Source organism: Tachyglossus aculeatus, chromosome 20, assembly GCF_015852505.1.
Source record: "Tachyglossus aculeatus isolate mTacAcu1 chromosome 20, mTacAcu1.pri, whole genome shotgun sequence".
In the NCBI taxonomy this organism is placed as follows: domain Eukaryota; kingdom Metazoa; phylum Chordata; class Mammalia; order Monotremata; family Tachyglossidae; genus Tachyglossus; species Tachyglossus aculeatus.
Genome location: NC_052085.1, coordinates 2,183,349 through 2,204,836, shown reverse-complemented (window position 1 = coordinate 2,204,836; position 21,488 = coordinate 2,183,349). Strand labels below are relative to the sequence as shown.

Here is a 21,488-nt window from a genome sequence, read left to right as displayed (position 1 = left end):
GCGCACTCCCCTTTTAAACTCCAAGCACATTACACAATTCAGCAGGGCTACGTTCCTTCTACAAGAGGATGTATCATGGGGTGTATATTGTCTCTTAGACTTACAGGTTATCAATGGAGATCTGTTCCTGAGCCTCTGGAAATCAAATGTGAAATTCCAACCTGTTACAGTTTTTTTTTTTTTTTTAATGCCAGGAATATGGCATTCACGTGAAAAAAAAAATCTCTATGTTACAAGCAAGAGACTAATGCAAGCACCTGAATAGCTACTTACACATGTCAATTTTGGTAAACTCGAGGTTATTCAATTTATTTTAGTCAAACAACTACTGAAATAAAGTTTACATTTCAAAAGAAAGGTTGGATACAGCCCCTGTCCCACACAGGGTTCAAAGTCCAAGTAGGAGGGCATAAAGGTTAATTGAATTCCCACCTAGAGGAGGAAACTGAGGCACAGAGATGTTAAGTGACTTGCCCAGGGTCACACAGCAGGCAACTAGAAGAGCCCTGACTCCCGGGCTAGTACTCTTCCCACTAGGCCACGCTACTCCTCATCCAGCAGCTGTCCCCCAGGGGCCGATCACTTCATCTTTTCACAAGTGACTCGCTGACCTGTGCCTATCCTCTTTATAGGACCCATTTGCAAATTCGTCAACTTGACCCTTCCAAGACTTGCCCCTCTTTTCCCTCTCCGTGGAAAGGCCATTTCTACTTGAAGTAGTATCTTCTCTGCCCCTGCCTAGGTCCCAATGCAGGGCTGCCCTTCTGGCAAATGATAGGCTTATGGCCACCGTTGGCAGTGTCATCTCTGAACAGAAGGACATCTCTTCTCCTACAATTACTACATATGGGCCCGAGGCGTAGCCATCTGCCAGCCAGATGCTGAGTTCCAGGAGGTGTGCGCCTTCCAGAGGTTCAGAACCAGAGTATCACAGCCAACAGACCCATCGGGCCCAACTACGACTAACTGTTGCTGCTTATCCACGGAAGAGAACTGACACTCATCGGTCTCATCTAGAAAGAATCTGAAATAATTTCAGGCCACTGGAAGGGAGAGGGCAGAAGGTGGGTGGGAGGGTGGGCGAGTCAAAATGAGAACCTATAAAAAGCCATTAGTTGGTCAAGCCAATGGTCCACCCTTTCCAGTGTTCTCTTTGCACTCACAACAGCAGGACACCTGAAGGAACTGTGTGATGGCTGCCCTCCTTGACGTCCTTCCCGTTTTCAGGGCTGGACCTAAACCCTGGCTTTGCTTTGTGAAATCCATTATGGGCCTCTCCATCCATGACTTTATTCAAATCCCTTGAGGCTGCTTGTTTCAGCCTGCACAACTTCCTATAATAACAAATTCCATATGCTTACCACCCACTATGGGAAGACGTGTTTACTTCTGCTTGTTTTGAATCTCCTACCCTCAACTCCAAAGGTTGTTCCCTCTCTCAGATCCTGTGAGAGCTGGTGAACGATAATTTCGTATCAGCCCTATCCACGTTCCTCAAAATCTCAGGACTTAGCAGTTGTCTGTTCTCTTTTCTTTAGCCGTCTCATTTTCAGTTTAGAATATCCAGAACACTAGAAATTGTCAATGCTGACCTTCTCTCTCACCCAGTGAAAATCCATTAATTCCTTCTCCTCCTCTCTCCCGTGTTGTATTGTACTCTCCCAAGTTCTTGCTACAGTGCTGTGCCCACAGTAAGCACTCCTGAACTACCACTGATTGACTGACTGATAACCCAATGTTTTTAGGCCCTTCTCTAAGCTGTAAGCTTGCTGTGGGCAGGGAATGTGTCTGTTATATTGTTGTACTGTACTCTCCCAAGTGCTCAGTACAGTGCCCTGCACAGTCAGCGCTCAATAAATACGATTTACTGATTGATAAAAAGGGGGAACAGGAAGCCCTGATTCTCTCTCCAGTCAACTGTATTCATTGAGTGCTTACTGTGTGCCAAGCACTGTACTAAGCACTTGAGAAAGTACGATACAACAGAGTTGACAAACACGGTCCCTGACCACAAGGAGCTGATAGCCTGGAGGGAGAGACAGACATGAAAATAAACTACGGATATGTACATAATTGCTGTGGGGCTGAGGATGGTGAATATCAAGTGCTTAACGGGTACAAATCCAAGTGCAAGGACAATGTAGAAGGGAGAGGAAGTAGACTTGAGAGGATGCCTACAATCATTTTTTCCAGCTTCCCAAGCAATTACCCCCCTGCATACAGTAAGCACTAAACAAATACCATTGATTGATTAATTGAGGTCAATCCGGTGAGCCCCATTTAGAGGCTTGTGACCTGTATCAGGGGTCTTCAATTTGGAGTAAATGCCAATATTCTTTATAGAAAATCTTATTTCTTTATTTATTCATGTCTGTGCTGTTTTGGACACCATATATAGGTCAGTGTCAAATTCTGGGCAATGGCAACAGATGAAATGATACTGCTGGTGGTTACTGCATAAAAAGGGATCAATTTTCTGTGCCTTTTTTTTAATTGGTATTTGTTAAGAACTATGTACCAGGCACTGCTCTAAGTGCTGGGGGCGATACAAGCTAATCACGTGGGGCACAATCTCTGCCCCACATAGGGCTCACAAGTCTTAATCTCCATTTCTCAGATGAGGTAACTGCAGCACAGAAAAATTAAGTGACTCACCCAAGGTCACACAGCAGAGAAGTGGTAGAGCTGGGATTAGAATCCAGGTTCTTCTGATTCCCAGGCCTGTGCTCTATCCACTAGAGCACACTGCCTCCTCTCCAGAATATTCTCTCTACCCTCCCTGGAACCTCACTGCACTTTCCATGTTGCACAGACTTTCTATACACCGTGATGAATGTGAATAAACGAGTGCTTATACAGTCGGGTACAAAAATAGATTTGTACACAAGTGCTGCTGGTGGCTGGGAATGCTTATGTGCTGAGGCAGCTGTTGGGAAGTGCGGCCTGGGGAAGACCACATCCATTTTTTTTAATGGCATTTTAAGTGCTTACTACGTGTCAAGCGTTGTTCTAAGAGCTAGGGTAGGCCCAAGTTTACCAGACCAGATACAGCCCCTGTCCCCCATTGGGCCCGTAGCCTAAGTAAGAGGGAGAGCAGATACTGAATCCCCATTTTACAGTTGAGGAAACTCTGGCACAGAGATAAGTCATTTGCCCGAAGTCACACAGCAGGTAAGTGGCAGATTACAATCTCTGACTCCCAGCACAGTGTGTTATCCAATCAATCAGTGATATTTTTCAGCGGTTAGAACAGTGCTTTGCACATAGTAAGCGCTTAACAAATGCCATCATTATTATTATTATTATTTAGCACTTACTTTGTGCAGAGCACTATATTAAGTGCTTGGTAGTGTGCAATATAACAGAATTCTATCCACTAGGCCACACACTGGGGAAGGTCTCTCTTCATGCTACTTTTCTGGGGCTGTGATGGGGTGGAGGGGTGAGGAGTGTGGCGAGAAGGAACAGGACTGGGCAAACTGCATCTGGCTTACAGTGGGTGAGATAAGAACCACCTGAAGCAGCTGTTAACTGGGAGACCAAGAGAAAGACAGTCACATTTGGTGGGGGTGGGGGGGGGGGGGGAGGGGGAATAAATATATATATGGCGAGAGAGAGAGAGAGACAAAGACAGATAGACAGAGAGAGAGAAAAAATGTTGAGTCCCCTTTGCTGGGCCCTGGATCAGAGCATTGATGCAGAACAACTATAAGGATGCTGTCAGGTGGAAATACCCAAAGAACCACAAGCAACAAGAACAGCTCTTCCCCACACTAGGCTGCTGCTTCTGCAACTCAGTGGTCCAGTTCCCACCACTGTAGCAGGCAGAGCCACTTTCGCTGGTCCTGACAGCATTTTTTCCTGGGATGAGCCCTGAAATTTGGAAGTGTAGCCTCTAGCCCATGCTGCAAATTTGTAAGAGATTTGTATGTACTGCAGTAGCCATACTGTAACTGCTTGTGGAGCCTGAATGCCCTAGGCCACTCTATTGTCAAGAACAATAGGCTTGTCCTGTGGATATCCAAACTCTTTCAAGTGGGGATGAGGGGGGAGTTGACTGACTGTTTTAGACTTTGTGTGGGATGAAACTAGATCGGGGCACCTCAACTCTCTCAGGCTGCTGATCCTGAGGGAAAAAATTGCTATGCCTTGCCTGTAAACAGGAACGATTAATTTTCAGATCCTAGTTGTTATGCACATTTGAGCTTCCTGGGGGATGCCAGAAAGGCTTTCAGCATACTTCCTGCAGTGAAGGAGAGTAAGATGAAGCAAAAAAGGAAGAAGAGGGGGCGGGGAAAGTGTTGTGCAGTACATTAGCCATGGGTCTGAGCCACAGAAATTCTAATACCGAAAAGACTTTGGTAGATTTGGCTAAAGTTAAGTGATGGCTGTAATGATTATAGTATTTATTAAATGCTTACCATGTGCTAAGGGCTGGGCTTGGTACAAGACAATCAGATCATACAGTCCCTGTGCCACAAGGGGTTCACAGGCTTTGCCATGATAGCTAAATTTACACAATCACACTTTAAATATTTTTTCAGTCCATCCTTCTTTTTCATGAAGAGGCACCAATAATAAAATGAAATGACCACTCCGGTCCCTTCACTTCTCTGGGCCTTAGTTACCTCAACTGTAAAAGGGGGATTGAGACTGTGAGCCCCACATGGGACAGGGACTGTGTCCTACTTGATTTTCATTTCTTCATTCATTGGTATTTATTGAGCGCTTACTGTGTGCAGAGCACTGTACCAGGCGCTTGGGAAGTACAAATTGGCAACATATAGAGATGGTCCCTACCCAACAATGGCTCACAGTCTAGAAGGGGGAGACAGACAATGAAACAAAACATGTAGACGGGTGTAAAAGTCGTCAGAACAAATAAAATTAAAGCTATAGGCACACGGATTTGCACTTAGTACAGTGCTCTGCACACAGATAATTGAAAGACCTGATCCTGGAGAAGGCCTGTTTTGGTGTGTCCAAGCAAGCAACAGAGTTACAATTGTAAATATTTACATAATTCAAATACCTTGGAATCATCATACTTGATAATGATGGCTAACACTGCTTTTTTAATAATGTAAGATAAACAGCTTGAGAAAACAGCTCTCTCAAGTTTTCTCCAGCTTTCCATGCATATATCTGTTTTATTAGATACTGCAAATCTTGAATGTTTCTGTCAAATTAATGAAGTGCAGTATGACAATAAGATTACTCCCTTAAATCGAGCTCAAATTGAGAGCTGCAGAAATGAACTAATAAAAAAGCCTGAAGCATTCAGAAGCTGGGTAACTGGTGATAAAAGCAGCTGCTGCTTTTATTTATTTATGGATTCAGTATAAAAAGAAATGAGAAGTGTTAATTTCTTCAAAGTCAAAAAAATTAGAGAAGATATTCTAGGAAATAGCACTTTCAAAAGTTGTTGGGAGGTGCACGTGTTAAAAAGATTTGGAGGAATTTTTCAGAAGACCCAAAGCAGGAAAGTCGGACGCATGTACAGTTGGACAATTGTACATGGGTCACACTTGAAAAAGCTGCATTCAATTAATTTACTCAGTATATTCCGAGGGGAAGGTACTGTATTAAGCACTTGAGAGAGTACAACAGAAGCAAGACATGGAAATATGCTCTAAGTGAGCTTACAATTTAATGACCACGATGACAAAATGTCTGCAAAACAGCAACACTATTTTTGATGAAATTTTTAGTGCAACATTACGTTATTAAAAAGAACAAAAGGAAATTAAATTGTGAATAGAATCACTTTCGCAATTTTTTTTTGCAGACGGGATTCCTGTGGGAGTGGAGTCAGTGGCCCAAGATTAAAGAGGAAAAAAAAAGACAGGAGCGAGAGAGAAACAGACTCACAAGAAGATAGAGAGGAAAGAGACAAAGGCAGATTCAAAAACTCTCTGCAAAAGCACAGATTTATTTCCCCTCGGGTGACATTATTATTACTATTGTTATTTTTTCATTATTATTATTATTTGCAGAGTCCCTGCTGGTGCCAGATCTGAAAGATGCTGGAGGAGTAGGCTATCCCAAAGGGTCGGGTTTAAAAGGAAGGAACGGCCCCTGAGGAGGTCAGGTGAATGCAGGAGGGTCACAGGAGAGAGGGCTTTTTGGTGAGCATCTGTGCTTCATTGTGCTCAGAGCTCTATTTGGGAAGAAGTGAATTTTAAATTTGAATAAAGCATGCTGACTGTCCCCTGACTCTGTCCATAATCAGTTCTGGTTCTTCTTCATGAAGATGATGCCCAAGGAGGCATCTTGGGGCATTTGTGACAATTCCCCAGTGCTCCATTCCACGGCCTGTTTGCAAGAGATTTGGATTCCCATCCGCTAATTCTTCCACCCAACCCTCTGGGTAACCACTGATAACAGCTAGGAGGAGATCCAGAATTCAATTCAGAGTTTCTGAATTTCTTTTTCTTGATCTGTTCTCCGACAACATTTCAAAAACAAAAACAAGTGCCGTGAGGACTAAGTGACATTTACATTAGCCAATTCAAACTCGCTCCTAATAGCTACTGTGTGATAAGCTGCAGTTCCTACAAGGTTCCCCATTTAACTGAATTGCGTGAGCCACATCCATTTTGGAGCATTGAAATGTAGTCGACTAAATGGAATTCTTAGCAAGCATTCCAATTAACCAGATGTGGGACTGATGAGGGAGAGAGTTTATCATTTTAATGGTTCTTAAAGAAGAAAGTTAGTTATATATCTTCCAATATTCCAAGCACTGTGAATTATTAATTCTTATTATGTTCAAAAGAGCACAGTGGATGTCTTAACCACAGTGTTGGTAACTTTCACAAATACTATCGCAAGTCTCAAACTTCTGTTTTTCTAATAAAATCGTTCCCCTGCATTCCTTGTTTTTTTTCTAGTGCCCAAGTTTTATGGAAATGACCGCATTTTCCTTTCCTAGTTGCCCAACTTAAGTGGCCAGAAAATGCAATAATCACATTTGCTCTCTCCAGATTCTGGGAGTTCCAATTTCCAAAGGATTGTCCCAAAAACTGTACAGGAGGCTTACAAGAAGACTTCTCCCTTTCATGCATTAAATGACTAAAGAGCCTCTCAAGTACTTCTCTAAATATTTATTTATCCACTTGAGTTTACTGTTGTGAATTCTCAGACTTTTAACTATGGGGTATCCGTCAACCAGCATGTCCTTGGCATATCAGTTTCCTGAGGGCAGGGACTATGTTTTCAAAATTCTCTGTTATATGTCCCAAAACGTCCGTGTATTCAGTCTATTCTAAGATAAGCTGAATACACTGGATGATGATGCCATGAACATCATAGTCGATTAATGGAAAATTTATCTAGTCATTTCAGTGGAAGAAATCTCACAGGTTGGGAAAATTTTAAAAAGGGGGAAAAAATGAATTCCATTATTCTCAAACCTAAAATCACCTCTAAATCAAGCAGAGAAACAGGACAGGCTCGGGGAGTTCCCGGGTACCCAAGAATAGCTACAGTTCCAACATCGGCATCTCCATCTGGCTGACCAGACCACCTTTGTCTGGTGCCTTAAACCCAGGAAGAGAAGCAGTATGGCCTAGAGGAGGATCAGAAGGACCTGGATTCTCATCCTGGCTCCGCTACTTGCCAGCTGTGTGACCCTGGGCAAGTCACTTAACTTCTCTGTGTCTCAGTTACCTCATCTGTAAAATGAGGAATAAGATTGTGAGCCCCTTGTGGGACAGAGACTGGATCTAACCCGATTTGCTTATATCCACTCGAGCGCTTCGGACAATACTTGGCACATATTAAGCACTTAAAGAACACCACCGTTATTATGAAGTCAAAATTAAAATCCTCACTTTCCCTCTGAAATTTTCTTCTAAATTTCCTCATACTACCAAAACCACCAACACCCTCCTTAGTCCTAGAAACTCACATCCCTGGTATCTGCTCTAACTCCTCGCTCTTATGTACTTTTCATGTTCAGTCTGTCTCTAAACCCTGCTGGTTATTCCTCTTTACTTCACAGATCCATCAAACCCATTTTCTTCTACTTTCCATGCAATCCACATTAAAGATTGATTTTCATAATAAAAACTTGCACTTTTTTTTTCCTAATTCTACCCAAGATGGTGATTTTTCTGGAAGGAAAATAGTTCCAGGGTTGTGACACATTACCATTAACAAAGATATATTGCAAAACAACACAGTCATAAAAGGAGATAAGAATCTAACAATGCCTTTGCATTTGACACTAGGCAAGATAAATTACAAAAAAAGTTTGCCCTTGTGTGCATAAACACACACACACACACACACACACACAGAGTGTGACTTTGGACAAGTCACAACTTCTCTGTGCCTCAGTTACCTCATCTGTAAATGGGGATTAATCAATCAATCAATCAATCAATCGTATTTATTGAGCGCTTACTATGTGCAGAGCACTGTACTAAGCGCTTGGGAAGTACAAATTGGCATCACATAGAGACAGTCCCTACCCAACAGTGGGCTCACAGTCTAAAAGATTAAGATGGTGAGCCCCACGTGGGACAACTTGATTACCTTATATCTATGCCAGTGCTTAGAACAGTGCTTGGTACATAGTAAGCGCTTTACAAATGCTATTATTATTATTATTACTATTATTTTTATCTCCATATCTTTGGGTTTTATTCTTCTACCATGGAACTATAGTCAAGGACTCAAAACTCAACGCCATATTATTTTCCAAGGTGCTTAAGAGACATCTTTAAAAGTTTATCAATTGGCCTAGGTTCTGTGAAAAAATACGCACTGCACTAGAATTACTTTCTTTTCACAGAATTGCAAGAATCCCCTAATTCTGTAAACATTTAATTTTACCTAAAGGATAGTCTTTTCACCCAGTTTTTTGCAATATTACTAACACCATTCAAGGCCCTTGCCGAAAACAGGAGGTAAAATAGCTTCTAATGAATTTCAGGGTATAATAAAAATACAGGTTTTAAGCACTGCCCCCATCTATCTCATACCTTCACAGGTCCGTGGCTGCTCTTACTGATGGCTGCTGAATTTCTCGGACATCCCAATAATCAACGGAAAACTAATTGGCCCTCCTCGGTCAGAAGGAAACCAAAGCTTGAGAAAACAAACCTGACCTTCTTCACCAGTGCAACAAAATCGTCCAGTGCATGTCGGATCAGAGCAGGCTTTATAGAGAACAGCACAAGGCGAGTCAATGTTTCAGAAGTCTCCCACACACCCTACAATTTTGCTGACCTATAGCCTTAGGCTCTGTGATCTAAAAGGCTTATAAAAGCAACCAATTGTACACCCTTCTGCCTAGGTCTAATCCCCCCCTCTAAAATTCAACTTACCAAATCCCTGTGCAACACCCAGTTAGCATGCAGGTAGTGAATACCATCTAGGATCTGATATAATAGTGACTTCACCATTCCCCGAGGTAATTGAACTGGCTTCTTGTTTGCTTTAGAAGCTCTGTGAAACTTGATTATATGCTGAAAGAAAGAAAAAATGTCAGCAGAGCCGAAAAACAGAAATTAAGACAAAAGTATCTCAATGAAAACGGGAACTTCCAGAGGGCCCATAGAGACGTTGGTCACGATCACTTCGAACCAGCTTCCTCGACTAAGTATCTTTAACAGCTTTAAAATGCCCAAACAACTATGGTGCAAATAATTTCCTACATACAATGATATTAACATTGACACTCTCAGAAAATAACCATAAATTTAAAAAAATTAATCCACTTAAAACTAAACAGATACAGACGTTCTGCAGCATATTTTAGGAAAACTGAAACTGTGCTCGAAGATTAGTGAAGAGGATCTGCTGACTGCAGGAGCAAAATTTACTCTTGGAGAGAAAGCAGTAGACTTGGAGGCTGGTATGCAAGAGAACTATTTTGACAAGTGGGGGATCCTGTCACAAGGGCAAAGAGGTGGCAAGCAGGAATTGTAAATTCCTTGAGGGCAGGAACCTTGTCTAACAAAATTATTGAATCTTCCTCTCCCAAGTGCTTAGTACACTGCTCTGCACACCGTCAACACTCATTCAAGTCCCGCTGATTGACTAATCAGGGCTACCGGGGCCTTCAATCAATGAATCAGTTGTATTTTCTGAGTGCTTACCGTGCTGTGCCGAACACTTGGGAGCGTGTGACATAATAAAACAGACACATCCCCTGCCCACAGTGAGCTTACAGTCACCTATTGATGACTCTAGGATAACTAGGGTCAAACAGCACATCTGCTGTCTGTTCCCTGTCAGAACCTCCACAGCCTGCCCCAACCCTAATCTATCAGGAAGATGTACCTCCCTGGGACATGGGGCAAGCAGCGGGGGAAGAGACTATGGCCTGGCCTGGAACAGTCTGTGGCTGAGGGACATGGGTAGAGCTTGAAGAGGTCATCAGTTGGCAGATCTTGGCACTAAGTGCCACTGATGAGAGCGATGAAGGTGGCAGTGGCAATGTCTCTGGGCTCCTCACCTCATTACCCTGCAGAGTGCTCCAGCCCATTGGGGAGTCTTGCTGTACTCCACAAGAAAACACCTTCTAGTGACATGGGAGGATGTTTAATTCCACAACTAAATATCTGTGGAATTAGGTTCACGTAATAGGCCTCTGAACTCTACACAGACCGCTGGTTTTCCAGATAACCCAGAAACCTGAAGGATCTGCACTCTGCTTTCCAAATTGGTAAAAAATAATTTGAATATGAAGAATCAAGCCCAGTAGAGAAGGTGAATCCCCACCTGTCTTCCCCAGTCATGTCCTTGAGAAGATAGTGGGTGCATGAGAAAAACTGCTGGGACAGCTCATTTGACAACGTCCAAGAGAGATGTCAAAAGGTAGTCACACTCACAAGTATTTTGGGTAGTTCATGGAACACAAATTACTAATATTCATTTCTAAAAAGAAACATATTCTGCTGAAGGCCCACTTGAGAAAGAATACTGGCCGGGCCAGTATCAGGGGAGCAAAACCTTCCTCTGAATACTTGTGCCTAGATGAAATTATTTTGAAATAAATGCAGTAATTGTCCAAACATCTCCTAAAGCGTTTTTTTCAAAAGGAAGAAATATGTACAGAACAACAGGTAGAGATGGGAGTGAAGAAGTATAGGTTCATTCTGCGGGGGATGAAGAACCCCAATTTTAAGAAGTAGATAATGCAGTAATGAAATTTATTCCACGCACGATATCTCCCACTCAACCAGAGAAGCAGCGTGGCTCAGTGGAAAGAACACGGGCTTTGGAGTCAGAGGTCATGGGTTCAAATCCCAGCTCTGCCAACTGTCAGCTGTGTAACTTTGGGCAGGTCACTTAACTTCTCTGTGCCTCAGTTCCCTCATCTGTAAAATGGGGATTGATTGTGAGCCCCCCCTTGGGGCAACCTGATCACCTTGTAACCTCCCCAGTGCTTAGAACAGTGCTTTGCACATAGTAAGCACTTAATAAATGCCATATTATTTGAGAAGCAGCGTGGCTCAGTGGAAAGAGCACAGGCTTGGGAGTCAGAGGTCATGGGTTCTAATCCTAGCTCTGCCACTTGTCAGATGTGTGACTTTGGGAAAGTCACTTAAGTTCTCTGTGCCTCAGTTCCCTCATCTGTAAAATGGGGATTAAGACTGTGAGCCCCATGTGGGTCAACCTGATCACCATGTATCCTATCCAGCGCTTAGAACAGTGCTTTGCACATAGTAAGCGCTTAACAAATGCCATTCATTATTATTATTATTAACCATCTCTCTCAAGCATGGTTTTGGTATGCTGGATTTCAGAACTATCTGAAGAGGTGTCATTTAAACAGAATAGCTGTAATCCCTGTAGCTTCCCATTTTCATTTCCCAATTTCATCTAAGGGAGGTCAAGGAGTCTATTTTGCTCACCTCAATTAAAATGATGCCAGAGCATGAGAAACCCACATAAAGAATTCAGTGGTTTCAACCACGATCCTCTACACCACCCATATTTTTTTGTCTTCATTTTAATAAAAATCATGCAATTTTCCCTCAACACCCTTCTATTGTCTATCACTTCAAGGACAGAACAGAGAAACAGAAGGAGATGAAAAGGAATCTCTGCTTTGTGATTTTTGCATTGCAGGACTCACTTGTTCAATCATACCATGAATTACATTAGTCAGTGTACAAAGAGGCTAAATGAGGTAACCATTAGAAAATGAAATATAGCTTATGGCCTAAATTAAAACTAAGAGGTCAACAACACAAATCAAAAACACAACTAACAGTTTGAGATGTGGAAGGTCATGCCCCTGTGAATGCACAGTCCTCTCAAACCTTCTGCTCAACTGACCCCGACAGCAACTGTTCAGTTGTTTCTGAACCCCACAAGACTTTGTCCCTCACAAACCCCCGATGCTCTTCTATTGAAAACAGACAGGAAGTTCACAGCAGAAATAATTAATCATGAAATTACACTTCCTCAGAGTTGATGCACACAATTAACACATTATTACACTATTTCAAATGTTCTCTCCTGCTGCTGAAGGTGGCTGTGGGAGAGAGGGGAAAGGGGTGGGAGGAAGGAGGACGTTATATGGGTGTCCTTCTTTACTCTTTCCCACAGGCTTTACTTAAATGAGTTATGATACTATATCTCAGGTTCCCTACTCTAATTAAAGGGACTCCATCCTCCTGCGTTCACTTAAGCATTCAAACTAAATGTTACTTATTGGTCGACTTAGCCTTGTTAACTGCCAAATCTTCTATATGGTTACTTTAACGCAAAACACTCCATTAGGAGCTCACTACCACTTTTAAAGATTTTAAAACCTGGTGGGAAGATTTCCTGAATTTGAAGTTTAGAGCATTAATTCAAATGTTCATCTCCACAATTTTAAGAACTCCTAAGTTACATAGAAGAGTTCTTTCTGGAATATCTAAAAAATAATGGAAGAAAATTTCACGAGGCTATAGATTCAGACTGCCCTGATCTTTTTCTGTGCCTAAGTCATGCAGCCATGAGAAAAACAAGGGTCACATCATTGGATCAATGAACTTTCACACTGATTTCAATTTGTAGTATCTGTCCCCAGCTCAACATTCTCTGTTGCAGAAGGTACATAATTCAAAGACAGCTGAACTATTCAATTACTGATCCTAGTTTACTAGGACAGTAAATCTCACGGGACTATAATCTTTCAATTAGAAATCTTTTAACAATTCAAGTGTTTGAGTGTTCATATGCAGCAGATTCATACTCTCTCCTCACAAACAAAAACAGAGATCAGATTCAGAAAACTTTTCTTCATCATAAGTGTGCAGAATGCTGAAAAATTTACAGCACTTTGTCTACTACATAATATTTTATTCTGTTTTCTACTGTAATCGCACACGGAATGATTTCTCGTTTCAAGGTTACGCAGCACAGCAAAATCCTAAAGAAGAAAGCATGAATTATCTCTCGCGGTATCTCTCACAGGCAATGTGCCAAGCTGCTTTCTGATTCTCTCCTTGGTTTCTGACTGAGAACCCAGGGCCTCACTACCTACAAGCGTCAGGATTTGGCTTACCCAGAGGTCATGTTCCGCGTAGTCGAACAGAAGCCACACTTTTCGGTCAGCATGGGATAGAAACACTTTTTGTAGGGAGATGACGTTCGGGTGTTTAAGTTCTCGTAGCAACTGCACAGAAGAAAGGAAACTCTTTAGAAAAGGGGTGCAAAAACCAGTAACTGTGGAGAGAGGGAAGGGATAGGCAGGTAGGCAGTGGCTTAATTTTTTAAAATTCTCATGTTTTTAATCCACGCAAAAAAATAAATAGGGCTACTATATTTTCTTAGTGAAGGAATTAGTTATCAGCTCAAATAGATTAAAACGGGAACTATTCCTCTCTTGAGACCCAGGTGCCCCAATCTAATTCAAATGTTTTAGGAATTTACATAATTAAGCAATAAAATGACAAGTAAAATTTCATAACCTTCTTCTGCAAGATTACCTGTTACGAACTCCTCCTGAACATGGAGACCAGAGAACTGGAATAAACCTGCCGAGATTTAGCGCTTTTTCTTCTTCTTTTCCCACAAGGACCCTAGTTTTACTCACTGCCTTGCCTCTCCATATTTTATGCCCACTTAACAACCCAAACCCTGAAGGCCCTGCTTGGTTCTCACCATTCATCGACTTATAAAGAAACTCCCCTCGGAGCCACGGAGCCAGTTAACATCCGAGGCTTGGAGCCAGTTAACATCCCTTCTTAATGAGATAGGATGTCTGTAAGCAAAGGAAAATAATTTCTCCTCAACGCCCCCCACGATCCCCACTGGGCTCCAACTACGTCTGCTAGGCCAGTAGTCAATGGTCAAGTGGATCAGGCCTGCCTAAGGGCTAAACTGCTCCCACTGAACATTAGTGGTTTTGAGGTTCTCAGATCAGAGGTTCTCCTAGTAAGATACTCTTAGGATCCCCAGACTTTCAATGCCCACTGGGAGCATTCTAGAAAGCAGCTTTTCCTTGACAGGAGGTTTCGCGTGAACACAGTCACGGATCTGTACCTTTGATTCACCCCCAACCTCAGCCCAACAGCACTTATGCACATATCCATAATGTATTTTAATGTCTGTCTCCCCTTCCAGATTGTAAGCTCCTTGTTGGCAGGCAATGTATCTACCGACTCTATTATACTGTACTCTCCCAAGTGCTTAGTATAGTGCTCTGCACATAATAAGTGCTCAATAAGTACCACTGATTGGTCTGCACACAATCAATAAATATGACTGAAAAAACTGGGTATAAATTTAATAAACTTAATGTAGACGAATCTGTCAGAGAAAATTTGTTTAGTGATAGCTTTCCAACACTTCAACTTGGCATACCCAATTTCTAAAGCAATTAATAAAACCACCAGTTTAGCATCTATTTCCCTTTTTAATTGACTTTTAATCATTAGCTGCTTTAAGCATCAGCACAAATAGGGATTCAGAGCACATAATTTTCTAACTATCATTAAATGGATACACTTTAGAATGAAAGGCTCGCCCGATGGCCTAAGTATTTATTAAAACAAATCCATCTCATTTCAGAACCGAGTCAATCAGTGAGGCAGGGAAATCAGTAGGCTGAGCAAGCAAAGCATAAGCTTGGCATGAGGTGTCCCATCCCATGGACTCGGAAACAGAGCGATACACCCAGTGGCCCCAATTGTGACCCCGGACTGTTTGGGAGAGTCCTGACCAAAGCTACTCAGGGTACCATGCTAGATTTGGCCAACGTTGCAAATGGCTAGCGTGGCAAACGGTTTATGGGAGAATCTGAGGAGTTCCTGGGTTGGGAGCTCAAAAGTACTCTGCTCTCCCAGGGTGATCCATAAACAGGTCGCTTGGGACTGGCTCAGTCTGAACTAGGATTTCTGAGTTGGCCAGAACCTCTAGAATGGTCCAGGAGGTCCCAAAATATACCACTGTTCCCTTTCACGGAATAACTGATGAAACCTTTAAAGCATAATCATTGAGAATGCCAAACTGTCCAATTAAGTGAGGCCACCCTCACCCCTCTGGCTTAAGATCCTGGGATTCACAAAACCTTTTTCATTTCTGCATGTGAGGACACCTGTAACAACAGTTGGCAAAATCAGAAGCCACGCTGTGTGATAACTCCTTTACCAAAGTGCACCTTGTTTTACAGGCTGAAAGTTTTTCAAATGGTGTGGGGGAATGTGTCTTCAACGTAGCTGGTGCAGCAAGAGTCCGGGCAAAACACGTGCCAGAACTCCTCAACAGCACTTTAACTCCACCCAGAAAAGGCCCTACAGCGCTAGAGATGAACATCAACATCCTAAGGCAGCAAACCTTTGTTTCCAAGGTGACACTGAAGAAGACAGAGGTGGCTGAAAAGACCAAGCAAGAAGGGCAGAATAAAAGTTCTGAAGAAAAAATGAACACATGCAGCCAAGCTGAAGACTACTGGGAGACAAGAGAAATGGAGAGAGAAGCCAGGCACGGGAGATTCAGGAGTGGATGGGTCTCACAGTCAGAAAGACTGACCGCAAGCATAAGAGGCAGAATTGCACAGATTTCCTGGCGCCACAACTAGCCAAAATGAGTCACCCAGCAAAGGACACTCATGGTGTGTGACTGTCAAGTACTTCCCAAGTACTTGTACTTCACAGAATATCCTCACTGTGCTAATATAGAAGGTTGGAAAGCAAAATATCATTAAATTCTGATACCACCATATGAGGGTGACAGTCCCGGCAGGGTTCGTGGGGCACGAGCACTGCAAGCCTCCCCACACCCTGTTGTGTCTGTCTCTCTCCCTCTTTATGGTATTTGTTACTATGTGTCAAACATTGTTCTGAGCACTGGGGTTGGTACAAGTTAATTACGAGGGACACAGTCCCTGTCCCGCACGGGGCTTCGAGTTTCAGTAGGAGGAAGAACGGGGTTTAATCCCCATTTTACAGTTGAGGAAACAGGCACAGAAGTTAAGCGACTTACTCAAGGTCACACAGCAAGCAACTGGCAGAGCAGAGATTAGAACTCAGGTGCTCCAACGCCCAGGCCAGTGGTCTTTCCACTAGGCCACGCTGCTTCTCATCTGGGTCTCTTCCCCTCATCCAGTACCTGACGCATCTCCTCCAGGTTTCCCTGGGCTCTCTCCCTCCCTTCCAGGCCCATCTGCTGCTCCTTGGCGCACCCTGACCCAAGGACCGAAGTTTCTTAGAACGAATAACCTTAATTGTGCTAATATAGAAGGTTGGAAGGCAAAATATCATTAAATTCTGATACCACCAGATTTAGCACGGCCCCTCTTACTCTGAATTCACAGGATACTCATTTCCTTCACTCTGACATCTGGAACATAAAGCTTGTCCCATATGATATAGCCGTCTTTCTTTTCCTAAAGATCTTTACCTGAGAGAATACGGAGGGAAATGTGGCGATGCAGAATCCCACTTAGTGTATTGCAACTGATCATGACATTTCCTTAGCATCTACGATGCGCAGAGCACTATAAGTGCTTAGAAGAATACAACAGAAGAAGCAGTTCCAGACTCTGCTCTCAAGGATCTTATTCATTCAATCTTATTTATTGAGCGCTTATTGTGTGTGGAACATCTTATCATCTAATGGCTAGTCTCTGTACAACGCTACCAATGAGCTAGGAAGGGACGTTTGTTTCTCTGTCGGTCTTAAAAAAAATTAAAAGCAGATTTCCAGTTTATTCAACGTACAACAAAAGCTCAGTTCATCTACTATGTCTGCTTATAGAAGTATATTATCTTAACAGAAGAACTCTCAGTTTAGGTTGAAGATAAAAATTAATTAAAATTTTTTCCTCTACAAAAACTAATTGGTTCTATAATCCATTGAGTTTTAATTTTATTTTATTTTGTTAATATGTTTTGTTTTGTTGTCTGTCTCCCCCTTTTAGACTGTGAGCCCACTGTTGGGTAGGGACTGCCTCTATATGTTGCCAACTTGTACTTCCCAAGTGCTTAGTACAGTGCTCTGCACACAGTAAGCGCTCAATAAATACAATTGATTGATTTATTGATTGATTTAGAGACCCTAGATTTGTGTTGGTTAACTTTACTAAACTAGTTTCAGGTCCATTCAGGAACACACCCACATACACTCTTTCTTTAGGTCTTTGAATTGAAAAATTCACACTGCTGTTTCTTTAAACTGAGAATGGACTGGACTATTAAATCATTTCTCTGGCTTCTTTTCAGGATAAAAAAATTCCTTCCTTTTGCCTTTTTCTACTCAGCTATATTTGCCCCAGCCATATGTGAATTGCTCTCCCAGGAAAGTTTTCTAAGATCTTAGTGTTCTTTTCGATATTTTGTCTAGATCTGAATTCGGAGTCAGAGGCAGACCAACGAGGAACAAATGGGAGCATTATCTACTTCTAGATCCTCCCCTTAGTCGTACACTTACCAGCTACTCTTTGCTTTTGGGGGCTAAGGGGTAAAGTGGGGAAAAGAAGAGGAGAAGAACCAGGAAAGTGTTTGTAAAATGAATAGTATTTATGGGGCGGCTCGTGCTGAGCTTGTGGTCCACTATGATCAAAGGATCTGCTTGCCATTTACATGAAATCATCCTTTTCCCATCTTTTTCCCTGAACACACTGTCTTGTTCTTTCCCTGCTGAACTTGATTCTATTTTTTGTACCTCTTTTTCTATCTTTCATCACCTAAAATTTTACCTGAGGGCTTAAAGACCTTCAAAAGGATCCCAACAAGCTCCTATTTTATTCCCATTCACCCAGGTGTTAGCAACCCAACTTTCAGATGGGTGCCCTCTCTTAGTCACTCTGTGACCAAGCACTGATTAAACTCTTACAGGGAATATGGCCCTATTCTTAAGAGTTTACATTCCAAGAGGGGAGAAGAAAAACATGCTAATGACATAAAAAAATATACCAATTCAAAAGAATACTGTGTAAAATGGAAGTACTGGGAATAGTGATGATAGGTGGGAAAACTTTATCCATCCGCTTTCTATTTGATCATTCAGCTCAAAGTAAAAATTGACCAACGGTACCCAATTCAGGGAAACCCCTCCAAAGCCCTATTGTAACGGATTAGCCAATGAACTGCTGTAATTACAAAATAATACACCTTTTGGGCAGAGGGTAATTTAGTCCACACACCCCATCCAAGCTAACCATTCCAGACAGGTGAAGATCTACACAAGTTTTAAGGGCATCCAGAGAAGTCTGCCATCATCCTAATAAAATACAGCATGATTTTAAGTACCCCCACATCAAATTATTGTTTGTGGATGATGTTCCATCAAGCTGTGTACTAACCTTAGAATAGGAAACACCACTTGCTGAAAAACATTTGGTTCAATCAATCAAATTTACTGTGTGCTTACTACATGCAGAGCCCTGAACAAAGCGCTTGGGAGAGTTTTCCTCCAACCAAAGTCTAGTGTGACATGAAACTTTAAATGGACAAACAACCAAGGACTGTTAAGGGACTCATTTTTGGATTAAATGATGCTTGAGAGGCATATCAACTGGTGGCCCAAGGTCTGGGCTGATTTACACCCAGCTTCTTGGGCCGTTTGGAACTGGCCGCCCTGGGTACCAGTGTTTCAGGAGGCTGCTCCAGAAGCCCCTGCTGCTTCTGGTTTTGAGTATGAGGAATATGAGGAGTTGACCAAAAACAGCTTAATTTGCTTCATTCCTGTGACTAAGGAATAACATATTAAATATGTAAACATCTCCTCTCCTCTCTTATGCCCTATACAACCCATTCCTGTATTCAGACATTCTTCATTCACCAGAATCTTCCTCCCGAAACAAAATATTTTAAAGTGAAAAAATATTGGAAGAGAGTTAAAAACCCGAGATAACACATCCAATTTATGAAAGACAAATTAATCACCCTGAGAACATGCTTAGTACTGAATACATGAGATGGAGCTAAAACTGGCAAAGTTCTCTACAACGTAACATATCTGTGGGAGGAAGTAGCCAAGCTAGATAGAACAGAGAAAAAGATTACACCTCCCAGACTAGAATGCTTTGAGTTAATCCAGATGGTAAATTCAAAGTTGCATTTCTTAAAATGCAAGGAACTAGGATCATGATATAAAAGCCAAAGACCAGACCAAATGTTTTGTGTTGAATGGATGGGCACCCTGAAACATACAGTATTAATAGGAAGGACACTTTCCTCTCAGGATCAAAAAGCATTTTACTGCTCCTAATTTAAAGGTTTAAACAGGAGAAAAAAACACAGCTGTATTTTTCTGTGCACACACGAATGAAAAGATAAATATTGTAAAAACAAACAGTGCAGCTTTAGGTTTCAATTCTCATCACAGTTCATGTTATCAGGGTCTTCAGCATACCTGGAACAATAATTGAAATTTTGGTATTCACTAAATGCAATACTATGCTAATTTCACAGTGTAATAAATTCAGAGACTTGCTGAATTCTAGCTTTCTTTACACCCCCAAATTACCAGTAAATTTCATATTAAGACGCTTGCTAAAGTACTGCCTGCAAAAGCACTTTCATTATCTAAATCAAATTGCTAATTAAAAAAGAACAAAACTTACCGCTATTTCTCTGCATGCTGACATAGAAATCCCAGTACCTTCTATTTGTTTTAAAGCATAGTCTTTATCATCTTTCCTGGAAAGAAAAAAATTTGTGAATCCAAAATATCATTCATTTTCTAAAAACTAAATATATGCAGTTAAAACTCACACGGAAAACATTGCATCAGGCTCTCCAGAGGTTGGTCACCTTCCCTTTTATTAGGAAATGTATCCTCTCGAATCCTACCCAGACCCATGTCCAGCTAATTATTATAACTTGCTTGCTCAATTACAAATTGAGAAGCGGTGTGACCTAGAGGTCAAAAGGACCTGGGTTCTAATCCCGACTCCACTGCTGGTCTGTTGTGTGACCCTGGGCAAGTCACTTGAACTTCTCTGCCCCTCCGTTACCTCACCTGTAAAATCAGGGTTAAGATTGTGAGCCCCAAGTGGGATCTGGACTGTATCCAACCTGATAAGCTTGCATCTACCCCGGCGCTTAGTACAATGCCTGGCACATAATAAGCCCTTAACATATCAATGATTTATTTATATTAATGTCTGTCTCCAGCTCTAGAATGTAAGCTCCTAGAGGGCAGGGAATACGTCTATCAACTCTGTTGTAGTGTACTGTCCCAAATGTTTAGAACAATGCTCCGCATACAGTAAGCGTTCAGTAAGTACCACTAATTCATTAACAAATACCAAAAAAACCCACCTTGGCATTTCAAGGGATCCTCCTGTAGCTTAGTAGGGCACTGCAAATAAAGTCAAGGCAGTCCAATATTCCTGCCTGCCCTTCCCCTACCACTGGATTGGCCCAAAGACAAGAGATCCGGGTGGCTTTTTCCCGGGAGCAACTGTGAGGGAATCAACCGGTCTCCTGGGGCCATACGCAGTTGGTCTAAATGTGTTTTCTCCAAAGACATTTGGTGGCATTCCCTTATGTAGTTACCATACCTTTCTGCAACCAGCTGCCCCTATTAAAAACTAGATTCCCCTTCTCCCTAGCGCAGAGCTTCCCACCTGGACCCTACTCGCCTTCTTCCCTACCCCGCTGTTTTCTGCCGATTCCCACGTCAAGGTACCATGCAGAAACCTCTACTTTTGGGCAAAATCGGCCAGAATCGGACCAGGTGCTGCAGGACACCGTCACAAAATGCTGCCAGCCGGCTCCGGGTTACTCCCACCCAGATGCCAATTACTCCACTGAATTTGACTCTGTAGTACAGTGATTATTTTAAGTTGATTAAGACCCTATTCAAAAATCACCTCGACTCTGAATGACTGAACTCTCCTTGCCACGGAAACACAAAGGAGTTATGCTTCAGCTGTAATTTGGCACTAAAGCTAGAAAGGGGAGAGGGGAGAATATTCTTATCTGCCAACATCTTTCTCTCCCCTCCCCACCACTCCCACCCCAAGTCTATTTCCCACCCCGCCACCCCCCCGGGGTGGTCTTCCTTCTAGTAAAATCCAAGGGCAG

At 42.3% G+C, this 21,488-nt stretch overlaps 1 protein-coding gene across 2 annotated transcripts in view; it reads right to left on the bottom strand.

The window, feature by feature from the left end:
* The window catches only part of CDK8 (cyclin dependent kinase 8), a 92,459-nt gene that overhangs the window by 20,723 nt on the left and 50,248 nt on the right, over nucleotides 1-21,488 (bottom strand). For both annotated transcript variants that reach the window (XM_038761883.1, XM_038761881.1), the window contains exons 2-4: nucleotides 20,021-20,096; nucleotides 13,517-13,627; nucleotides 9,336-9,476 (exon numbers count right to left, since the gene is read on the bottom strand). In XM_038761883.1, the coding sequence (XP_038617811.1) occupies nucleotides 9,336-9,476; nucleotides 13,517-13,627; nucleotides 20,021-20,096 (328 nt within the window). The remainder of the gene's footprint in view (nucleotides 1-9,335; nucleotides 9,477-13,516; nucleotides 13,628-20,020; nucleotides 20,097-21,488) is intronic.